This window comes from Primulina eburnea, chromosome 18 (assembly GCF_022965805.1).
Source record: "Primulina eburnea isolate SZY01 chromosome 18, ASM2296580v1, whole genome shotgun sequence".
Taxonomy (NCBI): Eukaryota; Viridiplantae; Streptophyta; class Magnoliopsida; order Lamiales; family Gesneriaceae; genus Primulina; species Primulina eburnea.
In genome coordinates, this window is record NC_133118.1 from 27,557,221 (window position 1) to 27,583,044 (window position 25,824).

The following is a 25,824-nucleotide window of genomic DNA, read 5'->3' on the forward strand; positions in this document are numbered from 1 at the left end:
CTACTTGCAAATAAAATTAATTTTTTTTTCAACTGGCTTTGAAATAGAAATTGGAATGGGCAGAAATTCGTATTGAGTCATTCGTGAAAAAATATTATTTATTATTATAAATATGAGCATGATTGACTCATATCACGGATAATGATATATGATAATGTCTCACAAAATCTTGTATTAAAACAAATCGATTTTGTTTAGTTTTTTTAATTGACTCAAAAAAATTCATATATATATATATATATATATATATATATATATATATATATATATATATATATAGGATCGATTAGAAGGAGCGTCGTTGAGCTACAATAGCCCGGTTCTTGAAATATTGAACACCGATGAATTAAATCGAGTTTGGTTAAAAACCAAGCGGAAGATACTCGAAATAATCCTTCGTAGCCCGGTTCTTGAAATATTGAACACCGATGAATTAAATCGAGTTTGGTTAAAAACCAAGCGGAAGATACTCGAAATAATCCTTCGTAGAATCCGATTAAATATTTTGTAAAGCATTTAAAATATATGCAAGTTGAATGAGTAAAAGTATTTCAGTTGAATCATTTTATCAAACACTTGGTAAGCAATATTTAGGTATTTGAGTAACACATAAAATGCTTCAACAATGCATCTTTAAAACTGTGGGGACCCGGACGCTAATCATCTTCTTAATCTTCTTTTGGGATTTAATTATCAGTTCTGATAAACAGGGTCTAAAAATTTTTCTTTTTAAAATGTAAATGCGGAAGATAATGGAATCTAAATAATATACATCTCAGTATAAAATACATTTCAGTATAACAGTACAATACTGTACAATCTAAGTCTAAGGTTCAGTTACTAATTTCAAGTAAATAAACCAAATCTACAGTAAGTCCGGAATCACCACGCTAACTCGTCTTCTCTCATCATCTTGACCCTGATCCAGCCCCACCTATTGTCATGCACACATACAAAACAAGACAACAGCCGGATAACTCCGATGAGAATAAATCCCAGTATAAAACATGGTAAGCATGTATAGAAACAATCTAAATCTTAAAACATGCTATCATGATCATATTCAGAAGTAATAGATTTCATAATCTATGAAATCAAATCAAATAAGCATGCAACTCGAATCTGATAAACATGCAGCTCAAATCAAATTATAAAAACATGCTATCATGACTGAAAGCAATAAAAACGGGTTTCATAGTCTATGAAACCACATTCATAAACACATGCAGTTCTAGTCAAATCATGTCTAGACTCGACTCAACTATAACTCTAGGGATCCCGGGGTAAATAAGACGTCACTGTCTGTCACCTACCCTCCCAATCGGGGTGACGTACGTCTTATTCCTAGACTTCGGTCATATCTGTATCGAATAATCTACAATAGGAGGGTGTTTGCTCCTATGTAACGATACACCGAACATCTAGAAGTCTGACTATCTGTCAAACTTTCCTATCTCAAATGCAATGTATTACAATCTGTAAACAAAGCATACATATCTTAAAATGTAATGTATAACAATCTGTAAACAAAGCATAATATAAACAATAAAGCTAGTATGTGATTTTTGCTGGGAAACTCAAATAGTATCTTATTTGAGTTGTGTCTTCCCGAATATCACATGAATTATACCTTTGTCGTCCCGGTCTGGCGAAGACGAAGTCTCGAAGTCAAATCTGTCCATATCGATATGATAATGACAAATCACATAAATACAATATCAGTATCTATCTCAGTTCATAATCTGTTCTGTTCAATACTCAACTCGATATACAATCTGATAAAAATCAACAGTATAACCATGAATCTCAATCAATATCATATCTGATCAATCTAAATCAATACTGAATCTGATCGATCTAAATCAACTGATGTTTCGACGGCATAACAATACAATCTGAATAACCCCGTCAATCTGAACATCACAAATGTAATTCTAGAACCCATAATCTGTGTCAATACAATTCATAATCTGAATACTAACTCAATTCTGATATAAAATCTCAGTCAACATCTTTCAAAAATCATAACAATTACAGAAACAATCTGTTCTTTAATCTGACTTCAATTCTATACTGTCTATGGTAGCAGAAATGCTATATCTGAATCACATGCAATTCTAGCAACATCATAAATTCAAATCTTGTCTAAACGTAATAAAACTTACGTCCAGTTGTAGCCTGCGTTGATATGAACACAGTATTGAAGTCGGATTCAAATTCTGACTGACGGATTTTTCGTAAATTAAATTCTAAAATCAAAAGCGTACGAATTCCTCAATTTCTCGATTTCCTTCTGATAAAACGATTGCATGTAAGTATATATATATATATATATATATATATATATATATATATATATATATATATATATATATATATATATATATATATATATACATCCGTAGCATGCAAGAAGGCAAGTGGCTCACCTTACGCATTCCACGTCTCGCGCTCGGGCGGACAAGAGTTTCCGCTCGGGCGGAGAACTCTCGGCCCTCATCCATTAAATAATCGCGCTCGGGCGGACATAAAGTTCCGCCCGGGCGCGAGATGCTCGGCTTTCTACCAACATTCAATGGCGTTCGGGCGGACATAAACTTCCGTCCCTCATACATTTCATATTTTTCGCCCAATTGGTCTCGGGAGGATCTGTCTATGATCATATCAGTTCAAGATCAATAATCTTAGATTAATAACACCGTAATTCTCGGGCATTACATTTCTCCCCCTCTTGGACCTGAGTTCGTCCCCGAACTCACAAACAATCAATTCAGATATATACGAGAAGAAATGTATACTAGAGTTTAAATCAAAACTCAAATCCCTGATCCCTATCTGGAATACGAATTCATGAAGTATGCTATCATAATACTCCTTAAACCAACTCTGACAGAATCAATCTTGCCATGTTGGTTATACAACATCCGTATAAACCAATCATAATTCATCACATATCAGTACCATCTGTTGTTATCAATCTATTAATCCCAAATCAAGGATATCATTCCCCTACCAACCGTCATCATCCGACGTTGGAAATTAAACATGTCAAAGCTGATCTGTATTCATTCTTTTCTAATTCTTTTTCAAAAGGATTTTGTAGGGTTCACTGTATAATATCTCGTCTGTAACTATCTAATTACCCATCTGATAATCTGATAGTTATAATTATACAATAATTCACACAATGACAATATGTCATATCATCTAGTGCTAACATCCAGCATTACAGTTCCCTGGATATCTTCCAATATCTGGATAATACACTCTGACTATCTGTCAATCTGTGAATAATCTGCAAAATAACTTATGGTATGATCTGCCATAATTGCAAACTTAATCAAAATCACAATCTGATATAGTCTACTTCTACATTCTAGTCACTCTGACTATGTTCTGACATCAATCTGTGTCATTTGGTTCTGTTTGTACATTATCTTGTACAAACTAATAGATATAGATTGAACAATCTGTCAATCATAATCATATTATATCACAATCTGGAAAATATTGGGATAATCTCATTACGAAATTCATCCAAATATACTCCCCATGTCGAATCAGAAATATACTAAGTCTGTAATAAATCTTCTGATTTCTTTCTTTCTGTCTTTTCTGTTAGCGATTTAGACATATCAGTACAATTTCTGCCAACATTTCTGTACAAATTCTGTCACGACTGATCTAATCTGTCTATATAATACCTGTTTGTTCGAATCTCATACATTCTCAGTCAGCAAAATGAACACTGAATCCACTACAATGTATTTCTGACACTATCTGTAATTTCAGATTCAAACTATTCGGTATAAAGAATTCAGTTAATAATAAAATTTAAAGAAAAAATACCTACCTGGTATTCGGCTCTGATTATAAATATCAATTCTGTTATACAACTCTGAAACATTCTGATATCATACCACAATCAGTCTAATACAAAACACCAAATCACATATCTGTTTTTCTGACCGATACTCTGCTCTGATTATCGAAATACTGTTCTGACCACTCTGATCCCGTTTCTGAACTGCTAAAATTCTCGAATTCATTTCTGATACAAGCTGAACTGTATATACTCTCAACGGTTCATAAAATCTGTATCCATACTGATTCAGAATAACAATAATCTATACTAATCTAGTAAATATATAGGATTGTAAGTTCTAACAATACTATCGATTCTGACAAATCAATCAGATCTTCATGCCATTCTGATCAACTGCTATATATCATCTGCAAATATAATATGCTCCCCAAACAATACAATCTATATAAAATACTGATCTAGAAGCAATAATTCTCAAGCAGTTCAAAACACAAGCATATCAGATAATCTGTCAACTCATATAATATCAATCTCTGACAATTCTGACATTTCTGATTTTCTGATCTTTCTGATATCGGTATCTGATCAGTCACTGATCACAATATCAACTGTCTCAAAATCAATCAGTATACTAACATCAGATATCATCTATTCTGAATACAATCTGTTTCAAACAAAATACATATCTGAACAATTTCTGTATACAAAAATCATAATTCTCAGAATATTTAATATGATCTTTCAAATATTCTTTCAATTCATTTTGTATCATTCTGTATAGTCAATACCATTCTGTACTAAATCTACTATACAAACAATACCTGATCTCAATTCAATTCTGAAATTTATCTTTCTGATATAACACAATTCTGAAATCTTATCTAGGCAAACATCAGCCAACTTGTATAATACTGACCAATCTGTCAATACTAAACTCGATTTCGGTGGATCTACTGAATACATAAGGATGCAATCTGCTCCTTTCTGTAATAATCGAGTTATATGCAACACAAATATCAAAGGAATTCAAAAATCTAGAATTCTTACTGTGAAATCTCTACTCATCAGCCATATCTGGTATGAATCTTATATTCTCCTAAAAAGGAATCTATAACAGTTCTGTACTTGTTCAGCATATTTATATCAATAATGCAATCAAATCAGAAAACACGTACATCAGAATCTAACTGATCTCATTCTTATCTTACTGTAGTATATAATATGTCACAGAAATCTCTGATATCAACATTTTCCTCAACAAGCTAGGAAATCAATACTACAGTACAACTAGACCCAACAGATACAACATATCTCCATGCTACTCCATCAAATATAATCATATGAAATGCATTAGTATATCAATACATATGCATCATAATCATAAAAGAATAGTACATGTCACTATATCTGGGTCTGTTCCACAATCAGTGTCATCAGATGATTTTGTTCCCTAAAATCTTCGGGAATCTCTTTGAGGACAAACTCTCGCAAAGTGTCCCGACTGTTTACAGACATTGCATCTACTAAGTACTCCTTGGCAGTGTTCTGTAGAATGTCTCCCTCCGCAAGTTCTGCGGTATACTCCAGTATAACTCGGACTGGAAACACTGGAGCTAGATGAACTACTCTGTCCACCTCTTAACTTCTTAATATGTTTCTTCTCGATCTTCAATGGTTCTTTCTTTTTACCACTGTTGCTGCCAATCTCAACTCTGGAAGGCAGTTGTTGTGGATTCGATGCTGGAAGATCATACGATGCTCCCTGTTGTCCTATCAGAACCGTTTCTGCTCTTTTGGCTCTGTTCAATGTATAAGCAAAACTACTCGATTGCTTCACATTCACCAATGTACGTATCTCAGGATTCAATCCCTGAATAAACTGGCTAGATATCGCATCATCATTCCTAGACACAAGAGGGGCACAACGTAATAAGGTGAAGAACTGTGCCAAATACTCATCAATACTCATCTGACCCTGTCTCAAGTTAGTAAACTCTGCACTTCTGTCCTGTCTGTATGATGTAGGGAAGAATCTTTGATAAAATTCAAATTTAAAGATCTTCCACGATATTACTGAACAACTCTGTTCTAAAGCTCCTTTGGTTAGTAACCACCATCTTCTTGCAGTCTCTTGCAATTGGTTCTCAATCAGGTTAACTCTACACTCATCTGTGAGACCAAGAAATTCAAATACCATTTCTGTCTCCTCAAGCCAATTCTCACAACCTGCTGGTGTCTCAGTTCCCTTCAGAATCGGCGGCTGAAACGACTGAAACATCTTCATCTGTGTTTCTATCTGATTCTCTGATATATCTATTGTTCAGTCGAAGTACTACCCCTTTTTGGAATTCTCCGAGGCGGTATATCTGAATATCAAACAGATTAGTACACAATCTATACAATCTGTCTCAGCCCTTCTCTGATCATATACCTCTGATCTAGAATCGGTTCTGATTCAGGCTTGGCAATTACATGCTGCAATCTACACAGATAACAAACAACATGTAATAGGGAAAGCGATAAACCATGCTAGCACACATCATGTAAGTCAACATTGACATAAATCTCATGCTAGCAATCACATGCAAGGAAGAAAATTCAATCTATCTCGCTCATTCCCTTCTATCTCAATCTAAAGATTCTATCAGTTCTGACTATCTCAATCTAAAGGATCTATGGCTCTGATACCACCTGTTGTGGGGACCCGGATGCTAATCATCTTCTTAATCTTCTTTTGGGATTTAATTATCAGTTCTGATAAACAAGGTCTAAAAATTTTTCTTTTTAAAATGTAAATGCGGAAGGTAATGGAATATACATCTCAGTATAAAATACATTTTAGTATAACAGTACAATACTGTACAATCTAAGTCTAAGGTTCAATTACTAATTTCAAGTAAATAAACCAAATCTACAGTAAGTCCGGAATCACCACGCTAACTCGTCTTCTCTCATTATCTTCTTGACCCTGATCCAGCCCCACCTATTGTCATGCACACATACAAAACAAGACAACAGCCGGATAACTCCGGTGAGAATAAATCCCAGTATAAAACATGGTAAGCATGTATGGAAACAATCTAAATCTTAAAACATGCTATCATGATCATATTCAGAAGTAATAGATTTCATAATCTATGAAATCAAATCAAATAAGCATACAACTCGAATCTGATAAACATGCAGCTCAAATCAAATTATAAAAACATGCTATCATGACTGAAAGCAATAAAAACGGGTTTCATAGTCTATGAAACCACATTCATAAACACATGCAGTTCTAGTCAAATTATGTCTAGACTCGACTCAACTATAACTCTAGGGATCCCGGGGTAAATAAGACGTCACTGTCTGTCACCTACCCTCCCAATCGGGGTGACGTACGTCTTATTCCTAGACTTCGGTCATATCTGTATCGAATAATCTACAATAGGAGGGTGTTTGCTCCTATGTAACGATACACCGAACATCTAGAAGTCTGACTATCTGTCAAACTTTCCTATCTCAAATGCAATGTATTACAATCTGTAAACAAAGCATACATATCTTAAAATGTAATGTATAACAATCTGTAAACAAAGCATAATATAAACAATAAAGCTAGTATGTGATTTTTGCTGGGAAACTCAAATAGTATCTTATTTGAGTTGTGTCTTCCCGAATATCACATGAATTATACCTTTGTCGTCCCGGTCTGACGAAGACGAAGTCTCGAAGTCAAATCTGTCCATATCGATATGATAATGACAAATCACATAAATACAATATCAGTATCTATCTCAGTTCATAATCTGTTCTGTTCAATACTCAACTCGATATACAATCTGATAAAAATCAACAGTATAACCATGAATCTCAATCAATATCATATCTGATCAATCTAAATCAATACTGAATCTGATCGATCTAAATCAACTGATGTTTCGACGGCATAACAATACAATCTGAATAACCCCGTCAATCTGAACATCACAAATGTAATTCTAGAACCCATAATCTGTGTCAATACAATTCATAATCTGAATACTAACTCAATTCTGATATAAAATCTCAGTCAACATCTTTCAAAAATCATAACAATTACAGAAACAATCTGTTCTTTAATCTGACTTCAATTCTATACTGTCTACGGTAGCAGAAATGCTATATCAGAATCACATGCAATTCTAGCAACATCATAAATTCAAATCTTGTCTAAACGTAATAAAACTTACGTCCAGTTGTAGCCTGCGTTGATATGAACACAGTATTGAAGTCGGATTCAAATTCTGACTGACGGATTTTTCGTAAATTAAATTCTAAAATCAAAAGCGTACGAATTCCTCAATTTCTCGATTTCCTTCTGATAAAACGATTGCATGTAAGTATATATATATATATATATATATATATATATATATATATATATATATATATATATATATATATATATATATATATACATCCGTAGCATGCAAGAAGGCAAGTGGCTCACCTTATGCATTCCACGTCTCGCGCTCGGGCGGACAAGAGTTTCCGCTCGGGCGGAGAACTCTCGGCCCTCATCCATTAAATAATCGCGCTCGGGCGGACATAAAGTTCCGCCCGGGCACGAGATGCTCGGCTTTCTACCAACATTCAATGGCGCTCGGGCGGACATAAACTTCCGCCCGGGCGCGAAGCATTCGGCCCAAAATCATACATTTCATATTTTTCACCCAATTGGTCTCGGGAGGATCTGTCTATGATCATATCAGTTCAAGATCAATAATCTTAGATTAATAACACCGTAAATCTCGGGCATTACAAAAAATATGAAAATGATAAGTAAATACAATAAACAAATATACACGAATTTGTTTATGGATGTTCGGAGATTTCAACACTCCTACGTCACCCCTTCTTCCCCTTGGGAAGGATTCACTAGAAGACTTTGATTTATACAACACCTTGTACAAACCCATTCAGCTAGGACTTACCCACTGCCTAAACTGAACTCCTAGCACTCAAGATTGTAGGCAGCACCTCACAATCAGCATATTGTTTAATGTTTCATATGTAAAAAATACAAACACAAGTTTTACGTCTTTGTGCAAGACTCACTCAACTAATCTTTGAACTTCAACTCTCTTGTATAAGTGTGAGTGATTGTGTGTGAGAAATTTATCCTTTACAGTGTACATCTCAAATGTATCCTCACACAAGGTCTTGTGCTCTCAACTAGCTAATATATTCATGCTATGTGCCCATGCTTTGAATCCCCTTCCAAAGCTATTGTTTGATCTTCAATATGTTGTATTTATAAGCCCCAACAATGATATATACGTTAGACACAAGAATATGACCGTTTGAAAGTTTCTGTACTGTTTCCGAGATTGTAACAGTCAAATTCAGCTTGCTGGACATTTTCTCGTCTGGTCAACTCAACTGGTCGTTCAGTTCAACTGGTCAGCAACTGGTTCAGTTCAGTTGGTCAACTGCTGGTTCAGTTCAGTTGGTTGGTCAGCAGGTCAGCAGCTGGTTCAGTTGGTTCAGTTTCAGCTGGTGTGCTGAAATCAGCCTAGCTGATTTCAGTTTGTGCAGAACCAGTAGTTTCATCGTCATTTATCAGCATCGTAAGCTTCGATTCAGACTTTGACATCTGAAAATGAATTGTATATCTTCGTCTTATCTTTCCAACGCATACTGAATCGCTTCGCTTCGATAACCGAGCTGAGAGATATGACCAAAATACTGCAGCTGCTCAAACCCAACTGATTGCTGTTTTCGTGTGATCAGTTCGGTAATTGAGCGATCAATTAGACCATGATAAAATCCGATTTTGCCCAACTGACGTGAATATGACTTGTTCCAAATTGAGTTTTCTGATCAGTCCAACGGACGGAATGTAATTTGCATCATCTAGTTAAAAGATATCATCAAAACACCGAAACTTGCAAGAAATTCAGTTTGTGCAGAAATTAGTTTCAACTTGCTTCTTGTGTTTGCAACTTCACACTTGAATAAATATGTTAGAAACACAATAACAAGTTTTGTTAACATCAAAATCAAGATTACAAACATGAAATGTTCCAACAATATAGTAAAACCTTGTTATATCAAAAGGTTATTTAGTGACAAAAAAATATTTATGATTAGTGCCAATTTATTTATTGAATTACATGAGTTTAGTATTTATTGTTTTTTTTTATTTATTTTGATACAATTTGGGGGTTTTCACTTCTAAATTCTCTCCTCTTCCGCCAGACCGCAACTGAACCCCCAGGGTTTGGCGGCAGCCGCCGCCTCCTCCTCTTCCACCTGCATCTCTTCAGTTTCTTCTTTCTGTAACCACTGAATTTCACACTGAAGGATTGAGAAAGCGGTATTTTTGGAATTCTTTCTTGTACTACGATTACTGTTCTTTTTTCCTTTGATATCTAATAAATTAGATGATGCTCATTAGATAGATAATATCCAGAAAAGTGGATGATGCTCATTGAGTATTCTAAATGGTTTGTAGTATATTTTTCAAGTTTTGGATGTTATTTTTCTTTTGTTGGTTTTCTTGGTTTTTATCCTAGTTGCTAGTGTAAATAATTGTGTGCCTTTTTTTCCCTATGCAATAACTCATTTTCGATCTCTTGTTCTACAGGGCTGTTTTATAAAGTTCGCCTGCATTGTTCAAATTGTTGTTTTAGGGATGGATTCTATTTCGGATCATGCCCAGGACTCAATATCGACTTCAGGACGAGTTTTGGAGAAGCTCAACCTACCGAACCTGCAAAGCAAAATGAAGTCTGACCCAGAAGGATATGGGTCAGAACTAACCTTGATTTACAATCAATTTAAGTCATCGCTTGAGCTCTTTGAGAGGCAAGCCGCCATGAATTTCACCTCACTGAGTGGAATCGGCAATGACCCAACAGTGGCAAAGGATTTAGGTGATCGGTCCATGTTTTTGGCCCATGTCGTTCAATTTTACCCTAAACAGATGTCTGGCTTTCCAAATGAGTTGGCCCAGTTTTTGAAATCGTCTGCACGATCACTGCCGTCCGGACTCAGAGTGAATGTGACACATGCTTTGATTTTGTTGATTAATCGTAAGGTACAGTTTTCTGTTTGTATATTTTTGGAGTGATGTCTGTTGAAAAATGGTTGTACTTATTGCAAATTTTTAATTTTTCTTTTTAAATTTAGGGGAATTTTGAGTTTTTAAGGGTTTCTGTAAATCTCTATTATATTATGCCCTGATTTTTTTTCTTGGAGCGGGGGGAACTTATTGTGTTCATGTATTCTTATGGCCTAAAAAGCATTTAGCATAGAAATGGTTAATTTATTGTGGAGTGGAAGATATTAGATTTGTGTGCACCTACTTATTAGGGCACTAGTTCAGATTCCATGTTTTCTTTGGTGTACCTTTAAATACCAGTTTGAAACTAATTTCTTTTGTATTAGATGATTGATATTTCAGAGACCCTTGACTTGTTCATGGAGCTACAAACTGTAGGCGATAGGGCATTAAAAAAACTGGCGTTCTCTCACGTTATTCAGAGTATCAGGCGTATGAACTATAAGCACAAGAATGACCCCAAGAATCGGGCACTTCAGAATATTTTATATGGGATGCTGCAGGTATTTTATCTACTAGGTAAACTTATTATTCTCATTTTAGTTATTTTTCTTTCCTTGTTTATAGAATGATATCTAATTGCACAACAGCAAGAGGAAGAAACAAAAGCAAAAGTGGCACTCGTTACCCTTTGTGATCTTTATCGAAGGAAAGTCTGGTTAGATGATAGGACAGCGAATGCAATATGTATGGCATGTTTTCATGCTTCGTCAAGGTTAGAATTGTTGTGGAATGTCTTCTGATTTTTTTCTGTGATGCAAACCACTTATTGCCATCCTAAAACTAGTGAGTATATTTAACATGTCAGGATCATGACAGCTGCCTTGTCATTTCTTCTTGATTTTGAGAAGATTGAAGATGTTGATGATAGTGATGATTCTAGCAGCGAAGATGATGCAACAACTCAAAAGTCACAAATCGTGCTGAATAAAGAGGCTCTTTACAAGGTTGGTTGCTGGTTATATTTACTCTTAATATGACTTTGTGCACAACCATAGAAACTAACCTCATGTTCGACTACTAGTGGTAAAATTATAAGGTTGATTAGCACATGATCCGAAATGCTAATATTAGTATTTGCTCCTTATCTCTCTCTTTTTCAAAGATATTAGAATAGATAGTTGGAAACATTTGTGGCCTTTCTACTTGCTTTGGTACAAATTTGAATAAGAAAAAGAAAACATCTATTTGTGTTTGCAATGCATTATTTTACTGTCGGTTTTCTAATCCTTGAATATGTAGGCAAGCCATAAAGGCACCACATCTAGCAAAAAGAAAAAGAAAGCCAAACTGTTACGAGTTGCTCGCAGCATGAAGAAGAAGCAGCGGCTATCATCTGAGAATAATAACTCAAACTACTATTCACCACTGAACCATTTGAAAGATGCACAGGTTTGTTCAATATCTTAGTCTATCGTTTTCTTTAGTTTGTTCTGGTTCAGAGGGCAAAACTAAAGACCTGTAGCATATTTTGCACAAAGGGCTTTGTGGAAAAGCTGTTGTCACGCCTGCAAAATTGCAATGAACGGTTTGAGGTAATTATTATTCAATATTTGATTGATTTTTAATTCTATTCATTCATTAACTGTACGAAGTTGTACTGTTGTATAGATCGATGATGTTTTCAATTTTCCTGATGTCACTGTAGATTAAGATGATTATGCTCAAAGTAACTGCCCGAACTATTGGCCTTCATCGTTTGATTTTGTTAAACTTCTACCCCTACCTTCAGAAATATATACAGGTGTGATAACGCAATACTCTCCGGTGGTAACTGATCATGATTTTCTTAGCTAGGTTTACTTGTGGTTCATTTAAATTTTGTTTTTTGACAAGTCTTCTAATGATGCATTTGCAGCCTCATCAACGGGGTATCACAAGTTTACTTGCTGCTGCTATTCAGTCATGCCATGACATGGTATATTCATTTTTGTTGAGTTTAATTATTCTTAACCGAAATTCAATCTCCTTGTACTTTCTTTATTCTCTTATCTCATGTTTTGTTTTAGCGATAAAGATTGAAGATTTGTGTTCAATACCATTCTTCTTTTTGTGCTAGGTCCCACCAGATGCGGTTGAGCCATTGTTCAAGCAAGTAGTCAACCAATTTGTGCATGATAAATCGCGAACTGAGGTACCAATTTGTTTTTATGTGGTTATTTCTTCTCTTGAAGATTCTTATTGACACAATTGTTTATTTCCAGGCCATCGCTGTTGGGCTGAATGTTGTTCGTGAAATATGTTTACGGATGCCCTTGGTATACTCCTTGACCGTATTGAAGTGTGGTTTTCCTCCTTACTGCTTATCAACAGAGTCTTACGCTTGCATTTGTTTCATCTCTCTATTCTCAGCTGATGACTGAAGATTTGCTGCAAGACCTTGTGCTGTATAGAAAATCGCATGAGAAAGCAGTTTCTTCAGCTTCTCGTTCCCTTCTATCTTTATTTAGAGAGGTGCATACAGTCAACACACATTCTCTCTCTCTTCCGTTCACATGCACACACTCGCATTTTTCGCAGAATGTTGACAGTTTTTTTTGCAGCTTTTCCCGTCAATGTTAGCCAAAAAGGATAGAGGAAGGCTCACAGACCCAAAAGCCAGACCTAAAGCATATGGTGAAGTGAACATTGCTTGCGATATTCCAGATATTGAGTTGTTGGAGCAAGATGATGACAGTGATGAAAATGTGGATGAGGACACCAATGCTAGCTCACTTGGTGAGGATTGTGAAAACGACGGTGATGGTGGTCTTGTTAAAGATGATGATCATGGTGAATGTGAGAGTGCTTCTGAAAATGAATCTGCCCGTTCCAGTGATTATGATTCTGAGAAGGATGATAGAAACACTGATAATGATGAACTCGATTCTGAAGTGTCTGATGAAAATGATAATTGCACAACTGGTGATGCTGATGATGGTGGTGATGAAGAAGACGAGGAGGATTCTGAAAGGGTGCCTGAGGCTTACAGTGGATTTTTACAAATGGATTCTGGTGGGAATGCTGATCATGTTCATGACAATGTATCAAAAACACGAAAGAGGAAGTTCTCTGATTTTGAAGAACAAGTAAATGTTGCTGATAAAAGTTTACGAGCTTTGAAGAAATTAGCTGGAGTGAAATCTGGAAATGCTCCCTCAGATGCAAATGATGGGATTCTGTCCAATGAGGACTTCCAAAGAATAAAAGAACTGAAGGTTTGGATCTCATTGCCGAAGGAAGAATGTATTAAAAATTTAAATATGTCGATTGTGCCTCCGTGTTAATCTGTGAAAAGTCGTAACACTTGTATCATAGATTTTTGTAATTTCATTTTTACCTTTGATTGATAGGCCAAGAAGGAGGCTCGAACTGTTTTGGCCCAGCATGGATTTAAGCTTCCTAGCTCTGATCAACTTAGCGTGAAGAGAGTTGATGCTGCTACACTTGAAGTAAGTTTCTTTTTTCCAAGGTTTCTTCTTTCTGGTCGTTTTTTTTATATTTGAACCCTGTATTATGTGTGAAATTTCACTTTTGTTGTCACATACAATACATTCCTTATGCAACTGTTGTTGGATATCAGGCTAATATAAAACAGAAATTAACCAAGCAAGAAAGACTGGCTTTAATAAGAGCAGGGAGGGAAGAAAGAGGGAAATACCAGGCTCGGACTGCTATAAAACAGAAAAAGGTGTCACAAATTATCATTCTGACTTTGCATTCTATTTGGGTTTTTAATACGTTGTTTTTTCTTCTAGGGTCAGCTTTTTGGGGATGTAACACCACAACTGATTTTTTTAACCTGTGCCTCGTGGTTTTATTTGTATTGTTTACAGACCGGTGGTTTAAGCAATCGGCAGAAGGAACACAAAAAAGCTATGCCCCTTGCAGCTAAGAGAGCCAAGGTTGCCAAATCTCGTCAAGAGAAGAAGAAACAGAAAAAGCTAGCCGGCAAACAATTCCGTGGGAGAAAAGCTTGGAAATGATCTGCATTTCCTTTTTCATTTCTTCAATTATTTTCCATTTCCTCTTATTTTAAGTTCTTGGTTTTCTGGTACACAATTAATATTCTTTTCTCGGAACTTTTGCTTATGCCTTCATGGAATTAATGCAAACATATTTTGTTTCTAAACAATGAGCTGTTCTTTTGGAAATCACTTGTCAACCATCCAAATAAGAGCAGTCTCACACCCCGAATTGTACGATTGTTAAGTTTCGCATTTAGCTTTGTACTTTTTACAAGTATTTTTTCCCATCTTTTTTTTTCTATAAATTAACTTTTTGCAGGTTTTTGCTGATGTTTGATATTTAGATCTTGTTCGATAATAAATGCTATTATTTTATTAAAAGTTTCTGTTATAATTTCTGTTTCTTGTCTGATACTGCAAGTTTATATTCCTAGCTCCCGTGGTGAATTGGAGAAAAATCCAGTTTTTTAAAATGTTTTTATTAAAAAGGCAAATTGAGTATAAGCTTCTTTAAAGTGTTTTTAGTTCCATGGCTTTTTCAATCTAATGCACTCTTATTAGGATGGAGATTTAACTATGTTATGCCACCTATTTTTCACTATAACATCAGAAACGTCAAAAATAAAATAAATATTGACATTATATTGTGGTAACTAATCAAATATTAAAAAAAAGTTTCCACTCAAAATTATATGAAAAAGAGTTCAACATACATATGTTGCATGTTTGATCGATTAAAATTCTAACTTTATTCTTGTCAAAAAAAAAAAAATATTACTTTCTTTATGAGTAATTGAGCCATAAAACCATCAAACTTTGATTAAACAATGATTTCTTGCACTTTTATATGATTTTAACTGTTATTATTTTTTAAACTTGAATAATTCTAATGTAGACATAAGTATATATATACACATGAAAAAAACCAGAACTGAATGATAGCATAGTTGTATGTGTGGGCTGTGTGGTTGATTAAAGTATTGGTGATTGCTCAACTCATACACCAAATACCATATACTACTATATATATTCTGACTCGCAGGATAAATTCTCACTTAAAAACCAACTGTTATTTTTCACTCATTATTCATCCACATCCATGATTATCAGATACTATGCACCAAACACTACTATATATATTCTGACTCGCAGGATAAATTCTCACTTAAAAACCATCAATTCTGGCTCATTAATTAGAACCATGTTTTTAATTATACGGATTCATTGATTTCACAAGGGAAGAAAATTGTACAAGGTGGTACATGCCCTTAGTTTTAACCCATCCGTTGTGCCATAGATGAAATTAAATTACAGGACACGCTTAAAAATTCTGACAGGCGCCTGTGGTCTTGAATGAGCTTTTCAAAATTTCTGATCTTGATATATTGCCTTTTCTTTTTAACCTTTTTTAGGCTTCCCGATGAGATCGGTTTTTCTTGGAAACCTTCGAACAATTCAAATGACAATGGGAACCAATAGTTCACTCTTCTGTTACACAAACAGGGAGATCACAGGGCTGCCGGAATATATCAGGGATGCCATCCCAATTACGGGCTTCCCTTGCTTCCCAGTATCCACCCACATAGCGATAACAACCATCTTCGTCCCTTGCGAACCATTTTGGTTGCCAGCCTCTCTCTTGCATCTTCCTCGCCTGCATGAAAAAATCATGACAATTTAATGTTAACTTGAGATAAAGTGAATGGGTTGGAGGAACTGGGATCTCCAAAATGTCACAAAGTCAATGGAGTGTATATTGATGGAAGCAAGTTAAGGAGGGTCTATCTTGGTATCTAGCATGTACCTGTCTCTGCAATTGTTCAAGTCTAAGCTTCTCTGCGTTTGCAAGCTCATATTCCCCATTCTCTAAATGTCTTTGGTCGGGTCGCAACCTCGAGTCTGTAAGCGGCAGCAGCTCCCTTAAACCATTTGTCAATTCATTCAAAGATATGGCAAATGGTGTGAGATTATATCTTGTCTTGGTCATAGACTTATCCCTTTCCCATAGCAACACTGTTTCAGTCATTGGATCGAAATCCTTTGGCTTGGTACTTGGATCTCCCATAACATAATACATTGCCTCATCCCACTTACCCAGCAACACAGCAACCTTCTCTCCGGTCCTATTGTCTTGAACAAAACCATGAACCTGCTCAATAAATTTGTTTACAAATCACTGTATCATTAACCATAAAACGACAGATTCAAAGACAGTGGAGAGAAATTATCCAAACATAAGTTCTCAATAATATGGGGTAAATTCAATGCAATGTATACATCTGCGAAGTGTGCAGTCATGGGATGACACAGCTTTTCTACTACTGATTTGATGTGCTTGGTTAGAACAGTTTGGGATAGAATGAAAAAATAAAAGGAAAGAGTCATTGCCATTTTAAGAGTGTTTTTCATTGCTTTTACATTTTGATGTGAAAGGGGATATTAAAAGGGAATGCAAAGTCCAACGGATTGGCCAGAACATTAGCTTCATTTCTTTATGCTTGACACTAGAAATATTTACCTGATGTGGATTTCGGTCTATAATAGACTGCTCCTTGAATTTAAGCTTGCAAGAATAATTTCCACTGCCTTTGATGCGCATGGTGCCATAGTGGTCACAATAGATTTTACCAATTATGATGTTGTAAATAGAAGTAGTGACTTTGCTCCACTGAAATGTCTCACCGTCTTCAAACTGCAGCGTCAATGTCCCCACGGGATCAAGCTGGATGGAACGACCCCAGAACTTTCCTTTAAGATTAGAATCTCCCCAAAACTTCCAACCTCTGCCTTCACAGTGACAAGCCACAATCATTGGATGATGACTCACCTGAAACACAGTACACATGCAATTGACAAAACTTTCTTAAACCTAGATTGGTGTAATCAGTTATGTCAGTGGACAGTTAGAGAACGGCCCTTCCCTCCATTCAACATTTATAGCTGATTGTGACAACCAAAACAGGCATAAACACCCAACAATGACAGTGTTAAATAACAGAACAATCACTGATTATAGGAAGTTTTTGTCGGAAGCAGGAGAAACCTTTTCAGAGAAGAATTTTAACCCCTTATCAGGATAGTCAGCCTCATAGGTTTCTCCAAGGAGAGGATTGAAAGGTTTGCATTGCCTGCCTTCAGTTGAGGCATAGCCCGACACTGCAAAAGCTGCTACATTTAAAATTCTCATCAAATCATTTCCCTGCAGAAGGAAAAAATTTCAGTCGTACATAAAGTTGACAAACCAACAGCAGTATGAAATAAATACTGGATTTCAAAACTAACACACTTTCAGGCCATATATTAAAATACATTGCTTAGTATTTCTTAAACTGTTAAAAACATATTCAGTATTAATGCGTTATTTGTTATTACCTGTAACCTACTCACTGAACCAAGTCTATTTGTTCAGGCAACTCACTTAGTAAAGAATAGGCAGGATTTCACGTTGATGGCATGGTAACAATTTACGGACACAAACCACAAGAGTAACAATTTTATATGACCATTTCAGATGCAAAAGGCTATAATATGGACAGAGGAGTTGAATTTCATTCAGCAGAAAATTCTTCAGAAATCAAAATATTATACCAAAATCAACAAATCAAAGTATATGAAGCTAACAGGAGTAAATAATCATGTAAGGAAATTCCTTCACCAAAAACACAAGCACAGATCGAACCTAACCTGTTTTCCCCATTCCAGTGCCTGGTCAACGAGATACGAATGTTCCAAATCTTCAAAGCATTTTTGCAATGAGGATAGAGGCTCGTTGAAGTAAACAGGAAGGCAAACACCTGACAAATCTTTGCCGATGTTATCCTTAATTATTGACCATAACCCAACTGGCTTCTCTTTCTCCTTCGGTTCTGGTAAATTATCCCTTCTCCTGACGTATGGAAATTCAATTTCCTTTGTTCCCATTCCAATTTCTCTTAAACGACCAGAAAAGTAAAAGTCTGTTTCACAAGGATAAACTGAATTCTCTCTACTTCGGTATGAAGCACTTCTTAGAGACTCTGCAGACAAAAAATCATTTGTATCAAAAAAGATTCCTTCATCTTCATCTGTTTCAACATCTCCTCCATATCTACTTCCAATATCTGCATCTGAGTCACTTCCGCTGCCCTCTGACAAAACTGAATAGAAATCTGCAACAGTCAACCGCAGCAATAATTAGCTGATAGTACTGTCCACAAAAACAAATTTGGCGTGACAAATCATGTCGCAGTCATTGCAACACAACCAAACAATCTTGTTAGAATGAAAACTCAACTGACCGCTAAACCTTCTATTCCCTTGTCCACTGCAAGAATCCCGTCCCTTCGTCTCATCAACAACAGTTGTTTCCAATTCAATTTTCTCTGTCTGCAGAACAAAATAAGAGATACCAATGTCCTTAAATGGTCTAAGAATGGGTCAGTATCATTTTCAAGAGACATGTGCATCAATTTGTAACAACCAAAAAATAAATAGGCATTTGAGCTCTAATCGATTGGTAATAAAATTCCAAATCCATAATATGTCCCATTAGAGTAATATCAAGTGAATTTCAATAAACATTCTAGATGAAAAGAGGAAAAATAATTTCCTAGAAAAATGAATCCAGAATCTCAGGATAAAGTATACACCTCCAGTCGCCTCAACGTATCCAGCAGCAATATATGTTTGAGTTGAAGGGTTCTTAACCGATTCTGAATCTCAGAAAGCTCACCCAGCATTATAGACTCACAATCTTTAACTACTGTCTCTCTAATGCCATCCTGCATTAACCGTGCCCTCAGCTTCTCTGTTGAAACAATGAATTCTTCCGAACTTGCTAGGTCGCTACTTGTCAATAGTCTAGGGAATTTATCTTTAGCAACCAGAAGTGCTTCAATCCATGAGGCTCTGTCTTCTTTTGATTCACATCGCAGATGAAGAGTTCTTGTCCCTGAGAATATGGAAAGCCTTTTGTCATCTGACTTGCTGGCTCGAACTGAAGAAACCTGCTCAAGATGATGGCTAGTGTAAGTTTATGGAATCATCAAGCTAAAATATGAACTTATAAAGTTGACAACAGATTCAAATTAAGTTTTCTCAACTTCAAACGCATACTTTTATCTTCGATTTCATGTTTACCCTCATACACCAGTCACTAACAGGTAAGAACCACATAATACTAACAGTAAGAGACCAGACATAAAAACTTCAGTTGCCCGCACAGTAGAAACAGAGACTATATAGTATATTTGAGTTTTAGCGTTAACTCATGAATTGCAACCGCAGTGCAACACCGAAATTCCTCGTGCCTACTTCTAGACCATAACTTCTGTGGGGAGAAACTCTCATGTAAAATTACATCCTACAGATCGGCTCTTCAAATTTTTAAATGCAGTGTTAACAAATAAGTTCTCACTTTTCCACAGTCCATCAACTGGTTCATTGCAGCATTGCCTTATATTACACCATTTCATCATAATCATAAAAATACAAATGCACCACAAATCATAAATCAAAACCTCATGTCATCAATAAACAATAAAAAAACTGAGAAACAAACCAAAGAAATCAACTGACCTTCAAATGTACTTCCCCGAATGGCTTCCACTGCTTCCCTGACCCAAACCCATTTCCGAAATTACCATTACAACTCCCACTACCAAGATTACACTTCCTAATGTACCTAAAACTCTCCGCCCCAATCACTTTTACACCATTCTCTCTTCCATTCCCAACCACGATTTTATCCGGCCCATGAACTTTGTAATACGACAGAACACCATCTTCCAACACAAACCATCTAGCCCTCCACCCTTTCCCATAATTCACCCACTTATACAAAACCCCGACACAGCTCTTCGTTTCAACGTTCTCATCGCATCTTTCCTTCGCCAAATCCACTGCTCCGCCACCTCCAACCGCAGCCAGAACATCATTCCCGATCGAAAAACTCCGCCTCGAGCTGTATCTCACCTGATTGACACCCGCATTGTTGCTACTATCATAAACAATAATATCATCGGAGACCAACTCCTGACTTAGGGTTTGAGGTCTCAACCCAGCTCGATCCTTCTCAACTGACACGGGAGCAATGCAGCAAAGCGGATTCATGCTTATCACTAATCAAAAGTAAGAAAACCAGCTCATAATTGACAATGCGACATACGCACCGATCCGAAAACCCCGGCGAGTCAGTTCCAGAAAATGTGTGCTCCGCAAACGAATTTTCTCACCCGATCGTAGATCGATCGAGCAACGATTCCGAAGCTTCCGAGCAAATATTGCATAAGATTCCGGGCGAAACAATTGCAAGAGCAGATAAAAATGAGAATGCCGTACTACTATACATGTGCGAGCATATACAACTATAGATACAGGACGGTGTATGTATAGCTGCAGTCGAATTCGCGGATCGATTCAGTAGCAAAATTCAGTGACAGTGGACTGTGTTGGAGGGGAGGGGCGGGGGCGTAGGTTAAGCGGAAGGTGCGTTGTTTTGTGGGGTTTAAATGCATGGCTAATGGCTCTTGTTAGGCATAATGATTGCGGAGACAGCTAACGTGCGCAGTGTGGGACGATGCGATCGCAAAGGTAGTGATTGGAATTATGCTGGGTGGTAGGGGTGAAACGGTAATTATGGAAATGGTCAGGGAAAATGGCAGAAATGGGTTTGCAGCCTCGACAGGGATCTTTTTCGTGAAAGTTGACTTCTGACCAATAGTAGGGGTAGTTCCGGGAATCTGTAGGTGTTATTTTTGATAAATTTGGGCTCAATTATTATGGGTGGATTATTAATTTATTATGGAGATTTTTTTTTTGTTGGGTAATATTATAGAGAATTATTGGATTGGCATTGCATGTTAAAAATATAGAGACATGCTTCCATACGTCATGCTAATTGAAATCATTGATTAAAAACACACTATAAAATAGATATCTTGTGAGACGGTCTCACGAATTTTTATCTGTGAGATGGGTCAACTCTACCGATATTCACAATAAAAAGTAATATTATTAGCATAAAAAATAATATTTTGTTATGGTTACCCAAATAAGAGATCCGTCTCACAAAATACGATCCGTGAGACCGTCTCACACAAGTTTTTGCCTATAGCATATGGTGTTGTACATTTTTAAATGAGATGACAATTGATCATCTGATAGACCTCACACAATGACAAATAGATTTGAAAAAATATCAGACGAAACGAAATGATCAGCTGATCATATCGTGTAAAAAGTGCACAACACTATATACTTTGTTTTCAGCTACAACATATTATCAAAATCCGTCTTTCTCCCCCATTAAAGTTTCTTGTAATTAGATTATGCCCCATAAAAAAAATAGAATATACAAAAAATAAGAGGACTTAATTATTTTGACTTATTTAGCTTTTTAAAAAATATTATTGTTGTTGTTGTTTACCTACTTCAAAAAAATTGTGGACTTGGATTCCTTTGTTATATATATTTGTGGTTAAAGAATACATTGCATGGCCACCCAAGAATCAAACACCACCCATTCTCCTATATTAACCCTTCCTTCACCCCAAATAGGAAACCAACCCCAAGAAACATTCATGCAAAAAAACAAAAATGGCACGACAAGTACTTTTCGTTATTGCTCTGATCTTCTTCGTCGCCGTGGGGATGGCCTCGGCCTCCTCCGATGCAGACGCACCAGCCGCCAACACCGGGGATGCTCCCGACCCATTTGACGAGACTGTGGTGGGTAACAGTGGTGGTGGTGTTGATGCAGCACCCGTTGGAGGGCCGGTTCCAGCTGGTGCCTTCCATGATGTCCCAACTGCTACCACCCCTGCCCCCTCGCCTGGTAGCGGTGCCGTTACGCTCGAAGCCGCCACCGTTGTCGGTGTCGCGGCCGTAGTTGCTGGCTCGTTATTCTTCTAAATTGATACATTGGGAGGACATCATGGGTTATTATTTATTGTCCGTGGTCTTGTTGTGTTCAATGTTATGAAAATTAATTATTAGTTGAAATATTTTTGAATAAATTTTTGCATATTATAAAATATATGATTGGAATATTGGATATGTATAAGGCTTTAGGAGGCCCAAAATTTTCTTTAGCAGGCCCAAAATTTGATATCATAAAAAAATAATGAGGAGTATTAATTTATTATAATAGAAAATAGATATTTATCACAAGATTACAAAAAAATGAACATGACCACATGCCTCACGGGAAGTTAAATATTTAATAATTTTTCAAATTTATTATACACTTTTTTTTAAAAATTAATGGCCTAATCATTTACAAAACATATAGTTTTAAACATAAAATGATGTTTTTTTAAAAAAAATAATAAAGTCATAATTTTCAGTTGAAATTATGTATCAAATTATCATAAATAATACATGTTGTCAAGTTTCGTATAAGATAAGCGATTTGAGATATCTTAACAAGAGTTTCGAACATGATTACTAGTGTTGCATATCGATAACTCGCGTTATCTGAATGAAAGGGGATCGGTTACGGTGACCAGAAGCGCAACGAAAGTTTAAAAATTTTAATTTTTCATCAAAAATTCGGCCACCACATGATAATGTGTAGCAAATACAATAAATACCAAAAATGACATTCATAGTGTGTTTAGAATTGTACCTATCAATCTTAAAAGATTGATGATGGCTCCAACTTAGTTGATATACAACTAAGCTCTTCAATGGCAAGACAATCTTCAAGCTTCTTTTGAGCCCACCTTGCTCAAATATTAAGCCCACCACCAACTAGCTAGAACCACTCTAATTTTGTACTAGAAAAATTAGAGCATTTTTCTTTGAGAAGTGTATTGTTTCCTCAACAATTGAAGAACAAAAATATGAGAGAAAAATGAATAGTATTTTCGGCACTATTCATCCTAGGAGAGAAGGAGAGACATTTTTTTGGTTGTGGGAAAAGTTAAAGTAAAAAGGTTGCATGCCAAGCCTTGAAAACTCAAAAAGTAGTCTCACAACCTTTCACCTCTCATGCATGCATATTATATGGTTTTTATCAAAATAAAAACCATGGACTAAATTTAATTATCTCAAACATATTTGAGACTAATTAAACATTACTTGAATTTACCCAAGTCCCACTAGTTAAATAATTAATTTAAATTGAGCTCTACAAGACTCAATATAATTTAATTAATTCAACACTTGAATTAATTTAATTATTTGGACTCTACTAGGTCCACTAGTATTTAATTAATTCCACACTTGAATTAATTTAATTTAGTCCATAATAATGTTTATGAAAATCACAATTTTCAAATACATTATTCACTTGGCCAACTTTTAATTTAGGAACACTTCCATAAATTAAAATTTACATTTATCTCATAGAAGTCATACTTTTATTTTCTTTATGCTTATAAACTCATTTATAAGCCGTTCAACACATTGAATTATTTTTCTCTTTTATAGAAGTCATACTTCTAATTTTCCTTACGCTTATAAACTCCTTTATAAGCTGTTCAACACATTGAACTATTTTTTACTTCTCAACGGGATCTAGAAAGCTAGTACTTGTGTGGTCCTCAATGGTTCATTGATACAACTAGCCGTGGGTTCACATCTCCATGTGATTCGGACTAAACATGTCCTTATATGAGCATACCCCAAATGCTCCATTCTTACTTATCAACTCCTTGATAACAAGAACGTCAGAACTCAAGTCTGATAGTACCCAACCAATCATGTTAAACGCCTAGCAGCATCGCTTACATGATTCCCTAGGTATCAAATGATAGTGCCTGCAAGAACCATTCTATTATGGTTAGCGTACAGTACGGTCCCTTCAACTCATATATCCCGACCGATTCGACAACCATTGGTTTATCGAGAGTTGTCAATGAATCGATACTATGTGTCATGTCGTAGTTGCATCGATTGTGTAATCTATGAAACCCCTTTCATAATTACCACCATACTCTGGCCAGAGATTTCAACCTACATACACATGATAACACATAGGATATCCATACCCGAAGGTAAGCGATGAATCCCCGACTACAATGCATCGACTCCTATGTGTTTCGACAGAACACCCAACCTTGCCACCTGATGACCCCATGAGAGTCGGTAAACAAGTCAAAATGTAATTCTAGCACATAGAGTCTCAATGTTGTCCCGGGTCATAAGGACTAATGGTGTACAACCATAAACCAGGACTTTTCCACTCGATAAGTGAGAACCACTTGGAAAGTCCTTTAATGGAGGTTTGTTCAGTGCACTCTACCAGGAGCACCTATCTGCATGCTCGGACATCACAATGTCCCCTACCAATGAAACATGGTACTCACATCGCAGATACTAGTCTCTAACTCGAGCGGCCTATATCCTTCTTAGTGGCGGCTGAATCGACTAGGAACCGTTTAGAATATACAGTATTACAAATATGAGTTTCATGATACTCATCATATGAGCATCTCATATTCTTTCTACTATTTGTATATTCAAGGGCTTTATCTATGCAACTAGCATGGGTATACAGATAAAGATGTGCCAAAATAATAATATCAAATATTACTAAAATAAAGATTGCTTATACATAGAGTTTCATTGTGAACACTCGACCAACACTTGGCTCGACGGGCACCTACTCTAACAATCTCCCACTTGCACTAGAGCCAACTACCCATATGCTTTAAACACATTGATTCGCGATGCTTGTCGAATAATGGTCCAGGTAAAGGCTTAGCTAGTGGATCAACAACATTATCTGCGGAGCCGACTATGTCAAAAGACACTTCTCTACTTTCCACAATCTCTCCGAGGATGTGGTACTTTCTCAATACATGTTTGGACTTCTGATGAGACCTTGGCTCCTTTGCTTGAGCTAAAGCTCCCGTGTTGTCACACAACACTGGGATAGGAGCAACTCAATTAGGAATGACGTCCAACTCTTAGACGAAATTCCTTATCCAAACAGCCTCCCTTGCTGCATCTGATGCAGCAATGTATTCGGCCTCTGT

General features: G+C 36.2%; 2 protein-coding genes across 3 annotated transcripts; one reads left to right on the forward strand and one right to left on the reverse strand.

Annotated features, from left to right (window-relative positions):
- The first annotated feature begins 10,005 nt into the window (after positions 1-10,005).
- Positions 10,006-15,107, forward strand: LOC140819351 (uncharacterized). Of its 2 annotated transcripts, none has more exons than XM_073179396.1 (16): positions 10,006-10,169; positions 10,440-10,892; positions 11,243-11,419; positions 11,507-11,631; positions 11,725-11,863; positions 12,159-12,308; positions 12,398-12,451; positions 12,565-12,660; positions 12,775-12,834; positions 12,976-13,050; positions 13,121-13,174; positions 13,269-13,370; positions 13,460-14,113; positions 14,249-14,347; positions 14,479-14,586; positions 14,732-15,107. In XM_073179396.1, the coding sequence occupies exons 2-16, from the start codon at positions 10,488-10,490 to the stop codon at positions 14,879-14,881; spliced, it is 2,448 nt and encodes an 815-aa protein (XP_073035497.1). In that variant the 5' UTR covers positions 10,006-10,169; positions 10,440-10,487; the 3' UTR covers positions 14,882-15,107. The 2 variants fall into 2 exon arrangements, with proteins under 2 accessions (XP_073035497.1, XP_073035498.1); XM_073179397.1 differs by having other exon boundaries at positions 10,486-10,892.
- A 920-nt stretch (positions 15,108-16,027) lies between these two features.
- On the reverse strand, positions 16,028-21,357 carry LOC140819313 (oxysterol-binding protein-related protein 1D-like). The gene is made up of 8 exons (XM_073179336.1): positions 20,420-21,357; positions 19,492-19,848; positions 19,141-19,228; positions 18,548-19,011; positions 17,907-18,062; positions 17,382-17,690; positions 16,668-17,012; positions 16,028-16,517 (listed from the first exon to the last, which is right to left on the reverse strand). Exons 1-8 carry the CDS (start codon positions 20,951-20,953, stop codon positions 16,344-16,346), a joined length of 2,427 nt encoding a protein of 808 aa, XP_073035437.1. The 5' UTR covers positions 20,954-21,357; the 3' UTR covers positions 16,028-16,343.
- Between the last annotated feature and the right edge of the window lie 4,467 nt (positions 21,358-25,824).

Excerpts from the sequence above, each read along its gene's own strand:
- LOC140819351 (XM_073179396.1), top strand. The coding sequence starts at position 10,488 with ATGGATTCTATTTCGGATCATGCCCAGGACTCAATATCGACTTCAGGA. Across the intron at positions 11,864-12,158 it reads ATAAAGAGGCTCTTTACAAG|GCAAGCCATAAAGGCACCAC; the intron begins GTTGGTTGCTGG and ends TTGAATATGTAG. Across the intron at positions 14,587-14,731 it reads CTGCTATAAAACAGAAAAAG|ACCGGTGGTTTAAGCAATCG; the intron begins GTGTCACAAATT and ends TATTGTTTACAG.
- LOC140819313 (XM_073179336.1), bottom strand. The coding sequence starts at position 20,953 with ATGAATCCGCTTTGCTGCATTGCTCCCGTGTCAGTTGAGAAGGATCGA. Across the intron at positions 17,013-17,381 it reads TAGACCGAAATCCACATCAG|GTTCATGGTTTTGTTCAAGA; the intron begins GTAAATATTTCT and ends TTTATTGAGCAG. Across the intron at positions 16,518-16,667 it reads TTGAACAATTGCAGAGACAG|GCGAGGAAGATGCAAGAGAG; the intron begins GTACATGCTAGA and ends TTTTTCATGCAG.